This window comes from Oncorhynchus kisutch, linkage group LG16 (genome assembly GCF_002021735.2).
Source record: "Oncorhynchus kisutch isolate 150728-3 linkage group LG16, Okis_V2, whole genome shotgun sequence".
In the NCBI taxonomy this organism is placed as follows: Eukaryota; Metazoa; Chordata; class Actinopteri; order Salmoniformes; family Salmonidae; genus Oncorhynchus; species Oncorhynchus kisutch.
The window spans coordinates 9,406,910-9,427,384 of NC_034189.2; the positions used below are offsets into that span (position 1 = coordinate 9,406,910).

The following is a 20,475-nucleotide window of genomic DNA, read 5'->3' on the forward strand; positions in this document are numbered from 1 at the left end:
AGCTAGTTGAGAACAAGTTCTCATTTGCAACTGCGACCTGGCCAAGATAAAGCAAAGCAGTGTGAACAGACAACACAGAGTTACACATGGAGTAAACAATTAACAAGTCAATAACACAGTAGAAAAAAAAGGGGAGTCTATATACATTGTGTGCAAAAGGCATGAGGAGGTAGGCGAATAATTACAATTTTGCAGATTAACACTGGAGTGATGAATGATCAGATGGTCGTGTACAGGTAGAGATATTGGTGTGCAAAAGAGCAGAAAAGTAAATGAATAAAAACAGTATGGGGATGAGGTAGGTAAAAATGGGTGGGCTATTTACCGATAGACTATGTACAGCTGCAGCGATCGGTTAGCTGCTCAGATAGCTGATGTTTGAAGTTGGTGAGGGAGATAAAAGTCTCCAACTTCAGCGATTTTTGAAATTCGTTCCAGTCACAGGCAGCAGAGAACTGGAAGGAAAGGCGGCCAAATGAGGTGTTGGCTTTAGGGATGATCAGTGAGATGCACCTGCTGGAGCGTGTGCTACGGATGGGTGTTGCCATCGTGACCAGTGAACTGAGGTAAGGCGGAGCTTTACCTAGCATGGACTTGTAGATGACCTGGAGCCAGTGGGTCTGGCGACGAATATGTAGCGAGGGCCAGCCGACTAGAGCATACAAGTCGCAGTGGTGGGTGGTATAAGGTGCTTTAGTGACAAAACGGATGGCACTGTGATAAACTGCATCCAGTTTGCTGAGTAGAATGTTGGAAGCAATTTTGTAGATGACATCGCAAAAGTCGAGGATCGGTAGGATAGTCAGTTTTACTAGGGTAAGTTTGGCGGCGTGAGTGAAGGAGGCTTTGTTGCGGAATAGAAAGCCGACTCTTGATTTGATTTTCGATTGGAGATGTTTGATATGAGTCTGGAAGGAGAGTTTACAGTCTAGCCAGACACCTAGGTACTTATAGATGTCCACATATTCAAGATCGGAACCATCCAGGGTGGTGATGCTGGTCAGGCGTGCGGGTGCAGGCAGCGAACGGTTGAAAAGCATGCATTTGGTTTTACTAGCGTTTAAGAGCAGTTGGAGGCCACGGAAGGAGTGCTGTATGGCATTGAAGCTCGTTTGGAGGTTAGATAGCACAGTGTCCAAAGACGGGCCGAAAGTATATAGAATGGTGTCATCTGCGTAGAGGTGGATCAGGGAATCGCCCGCAGCAAGAGCAACATCATTGATATACACAGAGAAAAGAGTCGGCCCGAGGAGTGAACCCTGTGGCACCCCCATAGAGACTGCCAGAGGACTGGACAGCATGCCCTCCGATTTGACACACTGAACTCTGTCTGCAAAGTAATTGGTGAACCAGGCAAGGCAGTCATCCGAAAAACCGAGTCTGCCGATAAGAATATGGTGATTGACAGAGTCGAAAGCCTTGGCAAGGTCGATGAAGACGGCTGCACAGTACTGTCATTTATCGATGGCGGTTATGATATCGTTTAGTACCTTGAGCATGGCTGAGGTGCACCCGTGACCGGCTCGGAAACCAGATTGCACAGCGGAGAAGGTACGGTGGGATTCGAGATGGTCAGTGACCTGTTTGTTGACTTGGCTTTCGAAGACCTTAGATAGGCAGGGCAGGATGGATATAGGTCTGTAACAGTTTGGGTCCAGGGTGTCTCCCCCTTTGAAGAGGGGGATGACTGCGGCAGCTTTCCAATCCTTGGGGATCTCAGACGATATGAAAGAGAGGTTGAACAGGCTGGTAATAGGGGTTGCGACAATGGCGGCGGATAGTTTCAGAAATAGAGGGTCCAGATTGTCAAGCCCAGCTGATTTGTACGGGTCCAGGTTTTGCAGCTCTTTCAGAACATCTGCTATCTGGATTTGGGTAAAGGAGAACCTGGAGAGGCTTGGGCGAGTAGCTGTGGGGGGGGCAGAGCTGTTGGCCGAGGTTGGAGTAGCCAGGCGGAAGGCACGGCCAGCTGTTGAGAAATGCTTGTTGAAGTTTTCGATAATCATGGATTTATCGGTGGTGACCGTGTTACCTAGCCTCAGTGCAATGGGCAGCTGGGAGGAGCTGCTCTTGTGTCTCTCTGGTCTGGGAGGGTCTCTCTTGTCTGGGCCGGGTGTCTCTCTGGTCTGGGAGGTTGTCTCTGGTCTGAGAGGTTGTCTCTCTGGTCTGGGCGGGTGTCTCTGGTCTGGGAGGGTGTCTCTCTGGTCTGGGAGGGTGTCTCTCTTGTCTGGGCCGGGTGTCCGTTGCTCTGTGTGAGGTGCTGGGGCAACGTTTCAGGGTGACCTCCTTTAGGGTCCTGGCAAAAGTGGGGATTGCTGCCTTGTAGAGGTGGACCTGGTCGTAAAAGGCTGTTCAAGTCCAGGGTGGAGTGGTGGGCCAGGTAGACATTAGTTTTTGGGGCACAGTCTTGCGAAATGCTTGCATTCACCCACTGTATGGTGGCAGAGTGAAAGTATTTTCATGGTAGCCGGGTGGAGATAACCATTTGTGCATTGGGGAAAGTGGAAGAAGCTTTTTCAATCACCCTTACCTGCTGGGCCCTTGTGCTGGTCTGTTTTGTGGGTTTGTTCTGGTTAATATAGCACCATGCCAGGGGATGGTCTGGTTAATATAGCACCATGTCAGGGGATGGTCTGGTTAATATAGCACTGTGTCTTGCCAGGGGATGGTCTGGTTAATATAGCACCATGCCAAAGAAGTTGCTTACGTTCCTGTCTTTGTAGCAGTCAGCAAATAGTGTCTCTGGATTGTCCAGGAGCTTTTTTTTTTGGTACTTATTCCGTGCAGTGTTGTTTTTAATATCCAAGGGGTGATGTATTGTAATGACCTCTCTACAGGGATAAGCCATGAGGGCTTCAAAGGTCTCTGTATTTTTTTGGGGGGGGGGCTGTGAAACTCTACAGCCATTGTTAGGCCCAAGAATTTTCACACCTCTCACGTCACACAAGTTAGAGCAAGGTCAGTTCTGTCCTAGCAGCTTGGTAGCCTTATTTATTAAGCTTTATATAATACAATTATCTAGAGATTGTTCCAACTGAAATTATATATTTTTGCAGAAGAACTCTGAGCTCACTACCCCTCTCTCTCTCTGTATCTTTTTTCTCTCTCTCTCTCTCTCTGTATCTTTTTTCTCTCTCTCTCTCTCTGTATCTTTTTTCTCTCTCTGTATCTTTTTTCTCTCTCTCCGCTCTCTCTCTCTTCTGTATCTCTTTTTGTCTCTCTCTCTCTCTCTGTATCTTTTCTCTTTCCCTCTCTCTCTCTGTATCTTTCTCTCTTCTTCTCCTCTCTCTTGTAGTCTTTCTCGTCCGCTCTCTCTCTGGTATATCTTTCCTCTCTCTCTCTTCTATCTCTCTGTTCTGTGCTCTCTCTCGGCCCGTCTCTCCTCATCTCTTACCTCTCTGTATCTTTTCTTCCTCTCTCTCTCTCTGTATCTTTTTTCCTCTCTCTCTCTGGTATCTTTTTTTCTCCTCTCTCTCTCCTCTGTATCTTTTTTCATCTCTCTGTATCATGTTTCTCTCTCTCTCTCTACATGTATCTTTTTTCTCGCTCCCTCTCTCTGTATCCTTTCTCTCTCTCTGTATCTTTCCTCTCTCTCTCTCTCTCTGATATCTTCTCTCTCTCTCGGCTCCTCATCTGTATCGTTTCTCTCTACCTCTCTCTCTCTGTATGCTTTTCTTCTCTCCTCTCTCTCTCTGTATCTTTCTCTCTTCTCTCTCTCTCTCTGATATTTTTCCTCTCTCTCTTCTTTGTATCTTTTTCCTCTCTATCTCTCTCTGTAGTATTTTTCTCTCCTCTCCTATCTGTATCTTTTCTCTCTCTCTCTCTCTCTCTGTATCTTTTTTCTCTCTCTCTCTCTCTGTATCTTTCTCTCTCTCTCTCTCTTATCTTCTCTTCTCTCTCTCTCTGTATCTATCTATATCCTCTCTCTCGGTCTGTATCCATATTTCTCTCTCTCTCTCTCTCTGTATTTTCTTCTCATCTCTCTCTCTATCTGTATCTTTCTCTCTCTCTCTCTCTCTCTGTATCTTTCTCTCTCTCTCTCTCTCTGTATCTTTCTCTTCTCTCTCTCTCTCTCTCTCTCTCGGTATCTTCTCTCTCTCTCTCTCTGTATCTTTCTCTCTCTCTCTGTATCTTTTTCCTCTCTCTCTCTCTGTATCTTTTTCCTCTCTCTCTCTCTGTATCTTTTTCCTCTCTCTCTCTCTGTATCTTTTTCCTCTCTCTCTCTCTGTATCTTTTTCCTCTCTCTCTCTCTGTATCTTTTTTCTCTCTCTCTCTCTCTGTATCTTTTTTCTCTCTCTCTCTCTCTGTATCTTTCTCTCTCTCTCTGTATCTTTCTCTCTCTCTCTGTATCTTTTCTCTCTCTCTGTATCTTTTCTCTCTCTCTCTCTCTCTCTCTCTCTCTCTCTCTCTGTATCTTTCTCTCTCTCTCTCTCTCTCTGTATCTTTCTCTCTCTCTCTGTATCTTTCTCTCTCTCTCTCTCTCTGTATCTTTCTCTCTCTCTCTCTCTCTCTCTCTCTCTGTATCTTTCTCTCTCTCTCTCTCTCTGTATCTTTCTCTCTCTCTCTGTATCTTTTTCCTCTCTCTCTCTCTGTATCTTTTTCCTCTCTCTCTCTCTGTATCTTTTTCCTCTCTCTCTCTCTGTATCTTTTTCCTCTCTCTCTCTCTGTTATCTTTTTTCTCTCTCTCTCTCTGTATCTTTTTTCTCTCTCTCTCTCTGTATCTTTCTCTCTCTCTCTCTGTATCTTTCTCTCTCTGTATCTTTCTCTCTCTCTCTCTCTCTCTCTCTCTCTCTCTCTCTCTCTCTCTCTCTCTCTCTCTCTCTCTCTCTCTCTCTCTCTCTCTCTCTCTCTCTCTCTCTCTCTCTCTCTCTCTCTCTCTCTCTCTTTCTCTCTTCTCTCTCCTCTCTCTCTCTCCTTTGACTGTAAATGACTTCCAGACCCCTTATAAAAACACACAAGCACGCATGAACACACAGTTTTTTCAGTGGTCCCTGGTTATGTTATTCTGTTCAGAGTCATTACCATATGAAAGGTATGGGCCGGGGTTCAAATGGCCCCCCTCCCCCTCCACACCCCCACACCACACACACACACACACACACACACACACACACACACACACCACACCACACACCATATCCCCAATGTGGGTCTCATTTCTAAATCCCAGATGTCAAAGATACAATACAGGGCCTTGTCATTTTCCCAAAATAGACACCAGAGATGATCTACAACAGAGACTGTATCTACAACAGGGACTATATCTACAACATAAACTGTATCTACAACAGAGACTATATCTACAACATAAACTGTATCTCATACAACAGGGACTGTATCTACAACAGGGACTGTATCTACAACATAGACTATATCTACAACATAGACTATATCTACAACAGGGACTGTATCTACAACATAGACAATATCTACAACATAGATTGTATCACAACAGAGACTGTATCTACAACAGAGACTAAATCTACAACAGAGACTAAATCTACAACAGAGGACTAAATCTAAAACAGAGACTAAATCTACAACAGAGACTATACCTACAACAAGGGTACTGTGATTGTTGTTTAGACCAAGGTTGACCAGGGTTAAAGCACAATGTCCTCAGCTAATATAAACACATCACCGAACACTAACCACATTCGGGTACGTTGTAAAAACCCAAGATGCTTAGAGGTTAAAGCCCATTTTAAGAGCAAATCTCTGCTATTTTAACTCTCTATCTCTCTACTATCTCTCTCCATTCTTTCTTGGCTGCAGTGCAAGTCTTTACTCTGTTGTTTTCAGTGGTTGAAGCCATTTACTTGATTGTAGTGGGTCGGTTCCAGGGCCCCCCTCACTAAAGTTTGAATGTATTGGGTCGGTTCCAGGGCCCCCTCACTAAAGTTTGAATGTATTGGGTCGGTTCCAGGGCCCCCTCACTAAAGTTTGAATGTACTGTATTGGGTCGGTTCCAGGGCCCCCCTCACTAAAGTTTGAATGTATTGGGTTGGTTCCAGGGCCCCCTCACTAAAGTTTGAATTTATTGGGTTGGTTCCAGGGCCCCCCTCACTAAAGTTTGAATGTATTGGGTCGGTTCCAGGGCCCCCCTCACTAAAGTTTGAATGTATTGGGTTGGTTCCAGGGCCCCCTCACTAAAGTTTGAATTTATTGGGTTGGTTCCAGGGCCCCCCTCACTAAAGTTTGAATGTATTGGGTTGGTTCCAGGGCCCCCCTCACTAAAGTTTGAATGTATTGGGTCGGTTCCAGGGCCCCCTCACTAAAGTTTGAATGTAGTGGGTTGGGTCGGTTCCAGGGCCCCCTCACTAAAGTTTGAATGTAGTGGGTTGGGTCGGTTCCAGGGCCCCCTCACTAAAGTTTGAATGTAGTGGGTTGGGTCGGTTCCAGGGCCCCCTCACTAAAGTTTGAATGTAGTGGGGTTGGGTCGGTTCCAGGGCCCCCTCACTAAAGTTTGAATGTATTGGGTCGGTTTCCAGGGCCCCCCTCACTAAAGTTTGAATGTAGTGGGTTGGGTCGGTTCCAGGGCCCCCCTCACTAAAGTTTGAATGTACTGTATTGGGTTGGTTCCAGGGCCCCCTCACTAAAGTTTGAATGTATTGGGTTGGTTCCAGGGCCCCCCTCACTAAAGTTTGAATGTATTGGGTCGGTTCCAGGGCCCCCCTCACTAACATTTGATTGTATTGGGTTGGTTCCAGGGCCCTCCTCACTAAAGTTTGAATGTATTGGGTCGGTTCCAGGGCCCCCCTCACTAACATTTGATTGTATTGGGTTGGTTCCAGGGCCCTCCTCACCAAAGTTTGAATGTATTGGGTCGGTTCCAGGGCCCCCTCACTAAAGTTTGAATGTACTGTATTGGGTCGGTTCCAGGGCCCCCCTCACTAAAGTGTGAATGTACTGTATTGGGTCGGTTCCAGGGCCCCCCTCACTAAAGTTTGAATGTAGTGGGTTGGGTCGGTTCCAGGGCCCCCCTCACTAAAGTTTGAATGTACCGTATTGGGTTGGTTCCAGGGCCCCCTCACTAAAGTTTGAATGTATTGGGTCGGTTCCAGGGCCCCCCCTCACTAACATTTGATTGTATTGGGTCGGTTCCAGGGCCCCCCTCACTAACATTTGATTGTATTGGGTCGGTTCCAGGGCCCCCCTCACTAAAGTTTGAATGTACTGTATTGGGTTGGTTCCAGGGCCCTCCTCACTAAAGTTTGAATGTATTGGGTCGGTTCCAGGGCCCCCCTCACTAAAGTTTGAATGTACTGTATTGGGTTGGTTCCAGGGCCCCCTCACTAAAGTTTGAATGTACTGTATTGGGTTGGTTCCAGGGCCCCCCTCACTAAAGTTTGAATGTACTGTATTGGGTTGGTTCCAGGGCCCCCCTCACTAAAGTTTGATTGTATTGGGTTGGTTCCAGGGCCCCCTCACTAAAGTTTGAATGTATTGGGTCGGTTCCAGGGCCCCCCTCACTAAAATTTTATTGTATTGGGTCGGTTCCAGGGCCCCCTCACTAAAGTTTGAATGTACTGTATTGAGTTGGTTCCAGGGCCCTCCTCACTAAAGTTTGAATGTATTGGGTCGGTTCCAGGGCCCCCTCACTAAAGTTTGAATGTACTGTATTGGGTTGGTTCCAGGGCCCCCCTCACTAAAGTTTGATTGTATTGGGTCGGTTCCAGGGCCCCCTCACTAAAATTTGATTGTATTGGGTCGGTTCCAGGGCCCCCTCACTAAAATTTGATTGTATTGGGTCGGTTCCAGGGCCCCCCCCACTAAAATTTGATTGTATTGGGTCGGTTCTAGGGCCCCCCTCACTAAAGTTTGATTGTATTGGGTCGGTTTCCAGGGCCCCCCTCACTAAAATTTGATTGTATTGGGTCGGTTCCAGGGCCCCCTCACTAAAGTTTGAATGTATTGGGTCGGTTCCAGGGCCCCCCTCACTAAAATTTGATTGTATTGGGTCGGTTCCAGGGCCCCCCTCACTAAAATTTGATTGTATTGGGTCGGTTCCAGGGCCCCCCTCACTAAAATTTATTGTATTGGGTCGGTTCCAGGGCCCCCCTCACTAAAATTTTATTGTATTGGGTCGGTTCCAGGGCCCCCCTCACTAAAGTTTGAATGTATTGGCTTGGGGTGTAGCCTAGTTTAAGAGCATTGGGCCAGTAACCGAAAGGTCACTGGTTTGAATCACTGAGCTAACTAGGTTAAAAAATATATATATATATATATATGTTGATGTACCCTTGAGCAAGGCACTTACCCTAATTGCTCCTGTAAGTCGCTCTGGGTAAGAGTGTCTGCTAAATGGCATAAATGTGTTCAAGTATCTACCATGGTTTAATGTTGTGGGTTGGTTGCGTTACATTAACATGTACTCTGTGTCTGTTCTAACTGTGGGTTGGGTACGTTACATTAACATGTACTCTGTGTCTGTTCTAACTGTGGGTTGGGTACGTTACATTAACATGTACTCTGTGTCTGTTCTAACTGTGGGTTGGGTACGTTACATTAACATGTACTCTGTGTCTGTTCTAACTGTGGGTTGGGTACGTTACATTAACATGTACTCTGTGTCTGTTCTAACTGTGGGTTGGGTACGTTACATTAACATGTACTCTGTGTCTGTTCTAACTGTGGGTTGGGTACGTTACATTAACATGTACTCTGTGTCTGTTCTAACTGTGGGTTGGGTACGTTACATTAACATGTACTCTGTGTCTGTTCTAACTGTGGGTTGAGAGGTTTTTTATTTTCACGTCGTCTGTTTTTTTGTATGTTGTGGGTTGTTTGTTTGAATGTTATTGTATGGTTGTTAAAATGTTGTCTGTATCTTGTGTGTGTGTGTGTGTGTGTGTGTGTGTGTGTGTGTGTGTGTGTGTGTGTGTGTGTGTGTGTGTGTGTGTGTGTGTGTGTGTGTGTGTGTGTGTGTGTGTGTGTGTGTGTGTGTGTGTGTGTGTGTGTGTGTTGCAGCACGTGAGCAGCTGAGGAAAGCGAGACACAGCAGAACTTTCCTGGTGGAGAGAGGGACTGGAGAACTCTGGTCAGAGATGCAGACTGGTTAGTCACACACATACTAGCGTGCACACAGTCAGATAGACAGAACACAAACGGATATAAGAGGGTAGACAGTGAGAAAGGCTTTGAGGTCCAGGGTCAAAATAATCAACTCTTCAACTCCCCAATGCGCCAAAAAAATCCGTAAACCGGTCCCTCACCCCATCTCTCTTCTCACTGAGCCATGACAGGGGTCTGGAGAGCCACGCGCCCTCTCTGACCCCTACTACCCTCCCTCCCTTCCTGACACACACACTCCTGCAAGCACAGGCACACACCATGGCACACACACCATGGCCAGGAAGGGTTTGGCCCCTGAGACTCTCCTCTACAACTCTACTGTAAATAAACTCTCTCTCCCCCCTCTTCCTTTCTCTCCTCCCAATTCCTACTGAATTACTCACCCTTTTCACCAAATCTTCTCTTTCCTCCCCTCTCTTTCCTCCCACTCTTTCCTCCCACTCTTTCCTCCCACTCTTTCTTCCCTCTTTTCCTCCTCTCTTTCCCTCCCCTCTCTTTCCTCTCCTCTCTTTCCCCCCACTCTTTCCTCCTCTCTCTTTTCCTCCTCTCTTTCCTCCTCTCTTTCCTCCCCTCTTTCCTCCCCTCTCTTTCCTCCTCTCTTTCCTCCCCTCTCTTTCCTCCCACTCTTTCTTCCCTCTTTTCCTCCTCTCTTTCCCTCCCCTCTCTTTCCTCCCCTCTTTCCTCCCCTCTCTTTCCTCCCCTCTTTCCTCCTCTCTTTCCTCCTCTCTTTCCTCCCCTCTCTTTTCCTCCTCTCTTTCCTCCGCTCTCTTTTCCTCCTCTCTTTCTTCCGCTCTCTTTTCCTCCTCTCTTTCTTCCCTCTTTTCCTCTTCTCTTTCCTCCCCTCTCTTTCCTCCCTCTCTTTCCTCCCACTCTTTCTTCCCTCTTTTCGTCCTCTCTTTCCCTCCCCTCTCTTTCCTCCCCTCTCTTTCCTCCCACTCTTTCTTCCCTCTTTTCCTCCTCTCTTTCCCTCCCCTCTCTTTCCTCCCCTCTTTCCTCCCCTCTCTTTCCTCCTCTCTTTCCTCCCCTCTTTCCTCCTCTCTTTCCTCCCACTCTTTCCTCCCACTCTTTCCTCCCACTCTTTCTTCCCTCTTTTCCTCCCCTCTCTTTCCTCCCCTCTCTTTCCTCCCCTCTCTTTTCCTCCTCTCTTTCCTCCGCTCTCTTTTCCTCCTCTCTTTCTTCCGCTCTCTTTTCCTCCTCTCTTTCTTCCCTCTTTTCCTCTTCTCTTTCCTCCCCTCTCTTTCCTCCCCTCTCTTTCCTCCCACTCTTTCTTCCCTCTTTTCCTCCTCTCTTTCCCTCCCCTCTCTTTCCTCCCCTCTCTTTCCTCCTCTCTTTCCTCCTCTCTTTCCTCCCTCTCTTTCCTCCCTCTCTTTCCTCCTCTCTTTCCTCCTCTCTTTCCTCCCTCTCTTTCCTCCCTATTTCCTCCTCCCTTTCTGTCCCTCCTCTCTTTCCTCCCTTTCTCCCTCACTCTATAGCAATAAACACAGAGGTCCAGCCTTATCTCTATAGCTATCACAAACATAAACAAACATGCACACGCAATCTCAGCTATTGTAATACCTGGGAGCTGTTTATGCTTGGGAGATCGACTCATAACAAACTCTCATGGTATACTCAGAGCTCCATCAGAGAGAAAACACACACTGTCAAATACACACACACACACACACACACACACATACTGATAGACTGACAGATCAAACCACTGCATCGTAAGAAAAGGAGAGCTCTATTAAAAATATATACTTTCTTAAACACCAGGAGACACAAAAAAAAGAATTCAAGATTAAGTGGTGAATGATTGAAATTTACACTCAAAAGACACTGCTCTTTCATGGTGTGTGTGCGTGTGCGTGTGCGTGTGTGTGTGTGTGTGTGTGTGCGCGTATGTGTGTTATCTCACCAGGTGACCGGTACATAGTGGCAGACTGTGGAGGAGGAACAGTAGACCTGACAGTTCACCAAATAGAGCAGCCACAGGGGACACTTAAGGAACTCTACAAGGTCTCAGGTAACAACCTTAGATACCTCACCTTAGATACCTCATCTTAGATACTTCACCTTAGATACCTCACCTTAGATACCTCACCTTAGATACCTCACCTTAGATACCTCACCACCTAAGATACCTCACCACCTAAGATACCTCACCACCTAAGATACCTCACCTCAGATACCTCACCACCTCAGATACCTCACCACCTTAGATACCTCACCACCTCAGATACCTCAAAGTAGATACCTCACCATTGACACCTCACCACCTTAGATACCTTACCACCTTAGATACCTCACCTCAGAAACCTCACATTAGATACCTCACCACCTCAGATACCTCACCACATTAGACACCTCACCTTAGATACCTCACCTTAGATACCTCACCTTAGATACCTCGGATACCTCACCACCTTAGATACCTCACCACCTTAGATACCTCACCACCTTAGATACCTCACCACCTTAGATACCTCACCACCTTAGATACCTCACCACCTTAGATACCTCACCACCTTAGATACCTCACCACCTTAGATACCTCACCACCTTAGATACCTCACCACCTTAGATACCTCACCAGATTAGATACCTCACTAGATTAGACACCTCACCACATTATACACCTCACCTTAGATACCTCAACTTAGATACCTCACCTTAGATACCTCACCTTAGATATCTCACCACCTTAGATACCTCACCTCAGATACCTCACCTCAGATACCTCACCTCAGATACCTCACCTCAGATACCTCACCTCAGATACCTCACCACCTCAGATACCTCACCTTAGATACCTCACCTCAGATACCTCACCACCTCAGATACCTCACCTCAGATACCTCACCTCAGATACCTCACCACCTTAGATACCTCACCAGACTAGATACCTCACCAGACTAGATACCTCACCAGACTAGATACCTCACCAGACTAGATACCTCACCACCTTAAATACCTCACCACCTTAGATACCTCACCTCAGATACCTAACCACCTTAGATACCTCGCCTTAGATACCTCGCCTTAGATACCTCGCCTTAGATACCTCGCCTTAGATACCTCGCCACCTTACATGGAAACCAATCCGACTGCACACGTGCGCCATCGTGCGCTATCGTGCATAAATGTATTTTGCCCCCCACACCAAATGCGATCACGACACGCAGGTTAAAATATCAAAACAAACTCTGAACTAATTATATTAATTTGGGGACAGGTCAAGAAGCATTAAACATTTTTGGCAATTTAGCTAGCTAGCTTGCACTTGCTAGCTAATTTGCCCTATTTAGCTAGCTTGCTGTTGATAGCTAATTTGTCCTGGGATATAAACATTGAGTTGTTATTTTACCTGAAATGCACAAGGTCCTCTATTCCACTAATTAATCCACACATAAAACGGTCAACCAAATTGTTTCTAGTCATCTCTCCTCCTTCCAGGCTTTTTCTTCTCTTGACTTTATATTGCGATTGGCAACTTTCATAAATTAAGTGCGTTACCGCCACCGACCTATTTAGTCTTTCAGTCACCCACGTGGGTATAACCAATGAGAAGATGGCACGTGGGTACCTGCTTCTATAAACCACTGAGGAGATCGGAGAGTCAGGACTTGCAGCGCAATCTGCGTCAGAAATAGAACTGACTTCTATTTTAGCCCTTGGCAATACAGACTCGCGTTGGCACACGTGAGCAGTGTGGGTGCAATAATTTAATAATATAGATTTCTAAATTTAGATACCTTAACCACCTTAGATACCTCACCCCCTTAGATACCTTACCACCTTAGATACCTTACCACCTTAGATACCTTACCACCTTAGATACCTTACCACCTTAGATACCTTACCACCTTAGATACCTTACCACCTTAGATACCTTACCTTATACAGTACCTAACTGATCAGAGAGCAGCCGCAGGGGACACTGAAGGAACTCTGCAAGGCCTCAGGTAACAGATTAATTGTAGCTTAGACACCACCTCTTCACCTACCTATGCCCACCTTTTCAATTACCTACGCCCACCTTTTCAATTACCTACACACACCTCTTCACCTACCTACACACCTCTTCACCTACCTACACACACGTCTTCACCTACCTACACAGACGTCTTCACCTACCTACACAGACGTCTTCACCTACCTACACACACGTCTTCACCTACCTACACACACGTCTTCACCTACCTACACACACGTCTTCACCTACCTACACACACCTCTTCACCTACCTACACACACCTCTTCACCTACCTACACACACCTCTTCACCTACCTACACACACCTCTTCACCTACCTACGCCAACATGGCAGCGGTCAGTGGTGAAAACTCAGGGTTGAATAGTTCAGTGTTGAGTACTCACTCGGGTGTATATTCAGGGGTGTATATTCAGGGGTGTATATTCAGGGGTGTATGCTCAGGGGTGTATGCTCAGGGGTGTATGCTCAGGGGTGTATGCTCAGGGGTGTATGCTCAGGGGTGTATGCTCAGGGGTGTATGCTCAGGGGTGTATGCTCAGGGGTGTATACTCAGGGGTGTATACTCAGGGGTGTATACTCAGGGGTGTATACTCAGGGGTGTATACTCAGGGGTGTATACTCAGGGGTGTATACTCAGGGGTGTATACTCAGGGGTGTATACTCAGGGGTGTATACTCAGGGGTGTATACTCAGGGATGAATAGTCAGGGGTGTATAGTCAGGGGTGTATATTCAGGGGTGTATAGTCAGGGGTGTATATTCAGGGGTGTATCGTCAGGAGTGTATACTCAGGGGTGTATAGTCAGGGGTGAATAGTCAGGGGTGTATATTCAGGGGTGTATAGTCAGGGTTGAATAGTCAGGGGTGTATACTCAGGGGTGTATACTCAGGGGTGTATACTCAGGGGTGTATACTCAGGGGTGTATACTCAGGGGTGTATACTCAGGGGTGTATACTCAGGGGTGTATACTCAGGGGTGTATACTCAGGGGTGTATACTCAGGGTTGAATACTTTTTTACGAGACTCATACAATGTTTTTATTCATATGCTTATTTTAGGAGGTCCATACGGGGCGGTCGGCGTCGACCTAGCCTTTGAAGCCATGCTTTGTAAGATCTTCGGAGAGGACTTTATCGAGAGCTTCAAGGTAATTGCTAGAGCATAGAGCATGACGCTTGTAACGCCAGGATCGTGGGTTTGATTCCGGCTGGGGACTCAAACCCACGATTGTAAATTGCTTTGGATAATAGCGTCTGATAAATATGTTTTTTTTTAGGCGAAGCGTCCCGCTGCATGGGTCGACCTGACCATCGCGTTCGAGGCTCGTAAACGCACGGCCACGCCGGGGCGATCCAACGCCCTGAATATCTCTCTGCCCTTCTCCTTTATCGACTTCTACAAAAGATACAGAGGACAGAGTGTGGAGACTGCCCTGCGCAAGAGCAAGTATGTTGTGGGGAGAGAAAGGTTGTGTTTGTGTGTGTGTATTTGACCTCTCTCCCTGTGTGAGGATGAACAAAATAAAAAAAATTGTGTAACCCCTCTCTCTACATTAGTAAGAACATAGAAACGTGGTCGCCTCACCCCCTGCATCTCTCTCTCTCTCTTTATTTATCCGGGCGAGTCAATTAAGAACAAATTCTTATTTACAATGTCTCTCTCTCTCTCTAGCATGAACATAGTGAAGTGGTCGTCTCAGGGAATGCTACGTCTCACTCCTGAAGCCATGAACGAACTGTTCCAACCCACCATTAACAACATCATCAAACACATTGGTGAGACACACACACACACACACACACTCTCTAACATTATTTGGTCTGACAATGTAGCAAAAAGGGGCACATTTTATATAAACCTCAACATTGACATGTTGGTCTCACCTCCCCTCTCATTCCTCTCTCCCTCCAGAGGAGTTGATGCAGAGACAGGAAGTGCAGGGTGTTCGCTTCCTGTTCCTGGTTGGGGGTTTCGCTGAGTCGCCCATGCTGCAGCGGGCGGCCCAGAATGCTTTGGGTCAAACGTGTCGCATCATCATCCCTCAGGATGTGGGTCTGACCATACTGAAAGGGGCTGTGTTGTTCGGACTGGACCCCACCGTGGTGAGAGTATATACACACACAGACAAACACTATGGTACGCACAGCCACGCCGTGGTACGCACAGCCACGCCGTGGTACGCACAGCCACGCCGTGGTACGCACAGCCACACCGTGGTACGCACAGTCACACACACACAGTCTTGTATAACTGACCTTGTGGGGGGACAAAATTCAGCCCCATTCAAAATTCTATATTCCCTAACCCCTAACCTTAATCCAAAAACCTAACTTTAAACCTAACCCTAGCTCCTAAACCTAGCTCCTAACCCTAAACCTAGCTCCTAACCCTAAACCTAGCTCCTAACCCTAAACCTAACCCTAGCTCCTAACCCTAAACCTTAGCTCCTAACCCTAAACCTAACCATTAAACTAACCCTAGCTGCTAACCCTAAAACTAATCTTAGCTCCTAACCATAAACCTAATCCTAGCTCCTAACCATTAAACTAACCCTAGCTCCTAGGCTCCTAACCCTAAAACTAATCTTAGCTCCTAACCATAAACCTAATCCTAGCTCCTAACCATTAAACTAACCCTAGCTCCTAACCATTAAACTAACCCTAGCTCCTAACCCTAAACCTTATTCTAACACTAATTCTAACCTTAACCCTTAACCCCCTAGTTGGTCAAATTTTTGGGGACTTCTGGTTAAACACCTCCACTCTCAACCCCACTGTGGTACGTATACACACTACTACCATGGGTGCATCTCAATTGTATTTCCTTATTGCCTTGATTCCTCTCTCCTCGTATCCTTCTCAAAAGGTTCCTCCACTCCGAACTTCTCCAATGGGTTGAGAAGGAGGTGAGGACAGAGGATGTGAGGAATCAAGGAAATACGATTGAGATTCACCTCCAGTTCTAAACATTTCCCCTGTTCCTCCCTCCAGGTGCTATGACATCACCAACTATTCGAACCAATCGCCGCTCTCTCTCCTCTCCCCAGGAGACACACACACACACACACACACACTGTGGCACCCTGTTATAAACATTTTCCCTCTACTTTTACTCTCCTTCAGGTGCGTGTGCGTCGTTGCCCTCTGACCTACGGCGTTGGGGTTCTAAACCGCTTCGTGGAGGGTCGACACCCCCGGGACAAACTACTGGTCAAGGAAGGCCGTGATTGGTGCACCGACATCCTCGACAGATTCGTCTCCGTTGACCAATCAGTGGCTTTAGGCGAGGTCGTGAGGCGGAGCTACACACCGGCTAGGTCGGGTCACACACACACACACTCTTACACACAGCAAAGTCGGGTTACACAAACACAGCAAGGTCGGGTCAGACACACACACACACAAACAGACACACACAGTACCTACACACAAACAGACACACACACAGTACCTACACACAGTACCTACACACAAACAGACACACACAGTACCTACACACAAACAGACACACACACAGTACCTACACACAAACAGACACACACACAGTACCTACACACATAAACATGCACACAAACAGACACACACAGCATGGCTGGGAAGGGCTTAAGGGACCCAAGACTCTGCACCTTCACACACAAACAAATCACCAAACCTTCTCCCTCTTTCTCCAGATCCGGCCAGAGGAAGATCATCATCAATATCTACTGCAGCGTCAGCGACGACGTTGTTTACATCAGCGACCCTGGAGTGAGGAAGTGTGGCGCGATCACTCTGGATCTACCGGAGGCGTTGCCGGGGGCGGTTGCCGGGGCGGAAAGGAGAGAGATCCGAGCCACAATGCAGTTCGGAGACACAGAGATCAAAGTGACGGCGGTGGACATGGTGACCAATCAGACGGTCCGAGCCGCCATCGACTTCCTTTCAAATTGAGGAGACTGACCACAATGTCAAAGGGTAAAGAAGGAGAAAGTAGGAAATGGACCCACGAGGAATAACGTCAAAGATCCAGGATCAATTAAATGTTTTAACATTGAGTTATGGCACGATGTGACATTTTAAGTGACGACATGACCTTCGAACTGCTCAACATCACAATTCCTTTCTCACATCGAAAACAAAACATTTCAATCTGATCTAGGATCAGGTCCCTCTGGGAGTGACTGCTGACTAAGTATATTGGGCTTGTTGGATACCACTGCCTAATCCTGACCAATCACATTGAATCATAAATAACTACTCATGATTACTTGTAGATAAGTCAGTCAGCATTTACCCACTATGCATCACGGATCAAATCCTTGCTCTCGAACATTGCTATAGACTCTTGCCTGTATCTAGTTCCAGTGCCTCCCATCTTCAAGTCAACTGATAATATAATAATAATACTAACGTCTTTGTTGTAGTGCCACCTTGTGGCCACTGGATTGAATGACCAGCTGAACACGCCTTTCACTTTCTATGTATGGAGAAATTAACTGAACTGTGGACTGGTTGTGACGAGGACTGACAGAAATACACTAGTACACTAGTCATTTAGACCTTTTATATAGTTGCTTGAAGGAAATGTAGGCTTCCTGGAAAAACACCAAATAAGGTATGATCACAACAGTATTTAAGTTGTGTACAGTACATGCAGAAATCCTGATGGATCCTGTATTTTATACCCTTATATGAAATATTATCATTTTATGTATAAAGAACTATCTTAAGAAATAACCTGTTTATAGCTTGTTCATCGAAGATAACCATATTAACTGTCGGTTAAAGCTAGAATCCTATTTTGCTAGAACTATTTTGCTAGAATCCTTATTTTGCTAGAACTATTTTGCTAGAATCCTATTTAGCTAGAATCCTTATTTTGCTAGAACTATTTTGCTAGAATCCTATTTTGCTAGAATTCTTATTTTGCTAGAATCCTATTTTGCTAGAATTCTTATTTTGCTAGAATTCTTATTTTGCTAGAATTCTTATTTTGCTAGAACTATTTTGCAAGAATCCTTATTTTGCTAGAATCCTTATTTTGCTAGAATCCTATTTAGCTAGAATCCTTATTTTGCTAGAATTCTTATTTTGCTAGAACTATTTTGCAAGAATCCTTATTTTGCTAGAATTCTTATTTTGCTAGAATTCTTATTTTGCTAGAACTATTTTGCAAGAATCCTTATTTTGCAAGAATCCTTATTTTGCTAGAATTCTTATTTTGCTAGAATTCTTATTTTGCTAGAACTATTTTGCAAGAATCCTTATTTTGCTAGAATCCTTATTTTGCTAGAATCCTATTTAGCTAGAATCCTTATTTTGCTAGAATCCTATTTAGCTAGAATCCTTATTTTGCTAGAATCCTATTTAGCTAGAATCCTTATTTTGCAAGAATCCTTATTTTGCTAGATTTCTTATTTTGCAAAAATCCTTATTTTGCTAGAATTCTAATAAGAATTCTTAATTTGCTAGAATTCTTATTTTGCTAGAATCCTTATTTCACCCATTTTGGTCAAAAGCCAAGGGTTGGGCTTGGGAAAATGTAAGGACTTAAAAACCATAGACAGAGCTATGTATATAAGAACGGACCATCCATGATATCAAATGTAATAGTTAACCATGTTGAGGCTATACACTGTTTGCATTTACATTGTTAACAAACATTGAGTAAAAGAAGCTCATATTTGGGGTTCTGATGGCGTAAGATGGCTGAACTAAAGCTCATGAGGCATATAAAAATAGGACATAGTACAGGAAGTATTCAAACCCATAGACTTATTCCACATTTTGTTGTTACAAAGTGAGATTAAAATGTCTTTTGTCAATGATCTACACAAAATACTCTATAATGTCAGTGGGAAAAAATATATAATATTTGTATATATCTTTTTTAAATAAAACAAATCTTGATTAGATAAGTATTCAACCCCCTGAATCAATACATTAGAATCACCTTCGGCAGCCATTACAGCTGAGTCTTTCTGGGTAAGTCTCTAAGAGATTTGCACACCTGGATTTTACAACATTTGCACATTAATCGTTTTACAAATCTTCAAGCTCCGTCAAGTTGGTTGTTATTCATTGTTAGACAGCCATTTTCAAGTCATGCCATACATTTTCAAGACACTTTAAGTCAAAACTGTGACTAGGCCACTCAGGATCATTCAACTCCAGTGTATATTTGGCCTTGTGTTTTAGGTTGTTGTCCTGCTGAAAGGTGAATTTGTCTGAAAGGTGAATTTGTCTCCCGATGTGTGTTGGGAAGCAGACAACCAGTTTTTCCCATAACATGATGCAGCCACACCCACTCCTTTGGCTGAGAAGCAACCCCACACATGAATGGTCTCATGATGCTTTACTGTTGGCATGACACAGGACTGATGGTAGTGCTCACCTCGTCTTCTCCGGCTTTGCCCCAAACAATCGGAAGGGGATTCAGAGAAAATGACTTTACCCCAGTCCTCACCAGTCCAATCCCTGTACCTTTTGCAGAATATCAGTCTGTCCCTGATGTTTTTCCTGCAGAAAGTGGCTTCTTTGCTGCCGTTCTTGACACCAAGCATCCTCCAAAAGTCTTTGCGTGCAGATGCACTCACACCTGCCTGCTGCCATTCCTGAGCAAGCTCTGTACTGGTGGTGCCCCGATCCCGCAGCTGAATCAACTTTAGGAGACGGTCCTGGCGCTTGCTGGACTTTCTTGGGCGCCCTGAAGCCTTCTTCACAACAATTGAACCGCTCTCCTTGAAGTTCTTGTTGATCCGATAAATGGTTGATTTAGGTGCAATCTTACTGGCAGCAATATCTTTGCTCCTTCTCAACTTTTGGCCATGACTGTATGTGTGGGTACAGAGAATGTGCAATAATGAATGACTCAGTCCATGCAATTTAAGCAATTGTTATGCTCCTGAACAAAATTATAAATGAAACTTGCAACAATTTCATTTTTTACAGTTACAGTATAAGGAACTCAGTCAATTGGAAATAAATAAATTAGGCCCTAATCTATGGATTTCACATGACTTGGAATATAGATATGCATCTGCTGGTCACAACTACCTTAAAAAGGTTGGAGAGGCTCAGAAAACCAGTCAGTATCTGTTGTGACCACCATTTGCCTCACGCAGCGTGACACATCTCCTTCGCATAGAGTTGATCAGGCTGTTGATTGTGGCCGGTTGTACCACTCGTTTTCAATGGCTGTGAGAAGTTGCTAGATATCGGCGGGAACTGGAACACGCTGTCGTACCTGTTGATCCAGAGCATCCCAAACATGCTCAATGGGCGACATGTCTGGTGAGGATACAGGCCATGGAAGAACTGGAACTGTGTACAGATCCTTGCAACATGGGGCCGTGCATTATCATGCTGAAATGGGAGTCGATGGCGGCGGAGGATTGGCCCGACAATGTGCTTCAGGATCTCATCCCGGTATCTCTGTGCATT

General features: G+C 45.5%; 1 protein-coding gene across 2 annotated transcripts in view; it reads left to right on the forward strand.

Annotated features, from left to right (window-relative positions):
* Positions 1–18,371, forward strand: part of hspa12b (heat shock protein 12B) — a 45,144-nt gene extending 26,773 nt beyond the window's left edge. The window contains exons 9-16 of one of the 2 annotated variants that reach the window (XM_031791727.1): positions 8,971–9,057; positions 10,979–11,083; positions 14,113–14,201; positions 14,331–14,500; positions 14,726–14,829; positions 14,966–15,156; positions 16,177–16,370; positions 16,725–18,371. In XM_031791727.1, the coding sequence (XP_031647587.1) occupies positions 8,971–9,057; positions 10,979–11,083; positions 14,113–14,201; positions 14,331–14,500; positions 14,726–14,829; positions 14,966–15,156; positions 16,177–16,370; positions 16,725–16,983 (1,199 nt within the window). In that variant the 3' untranslated portion in view covers positions 16,984–18,371. The remainder of the gene's footprint in view (positions 1–8,970; positions 9,058–10,978; positions 11,084–14,112; positions 14,202–14,330; positions 14,501–14,725; positions 14,830–14,965; positions 15,157–16,176; positions 16,371–16,724) is intronic. The other variant, XM_031791728.1, reaches the window with a different exon arrangement.
* The last annotated feature ends 2,104 nt before the right edge of the window (positions 18,372–20,475 follow it).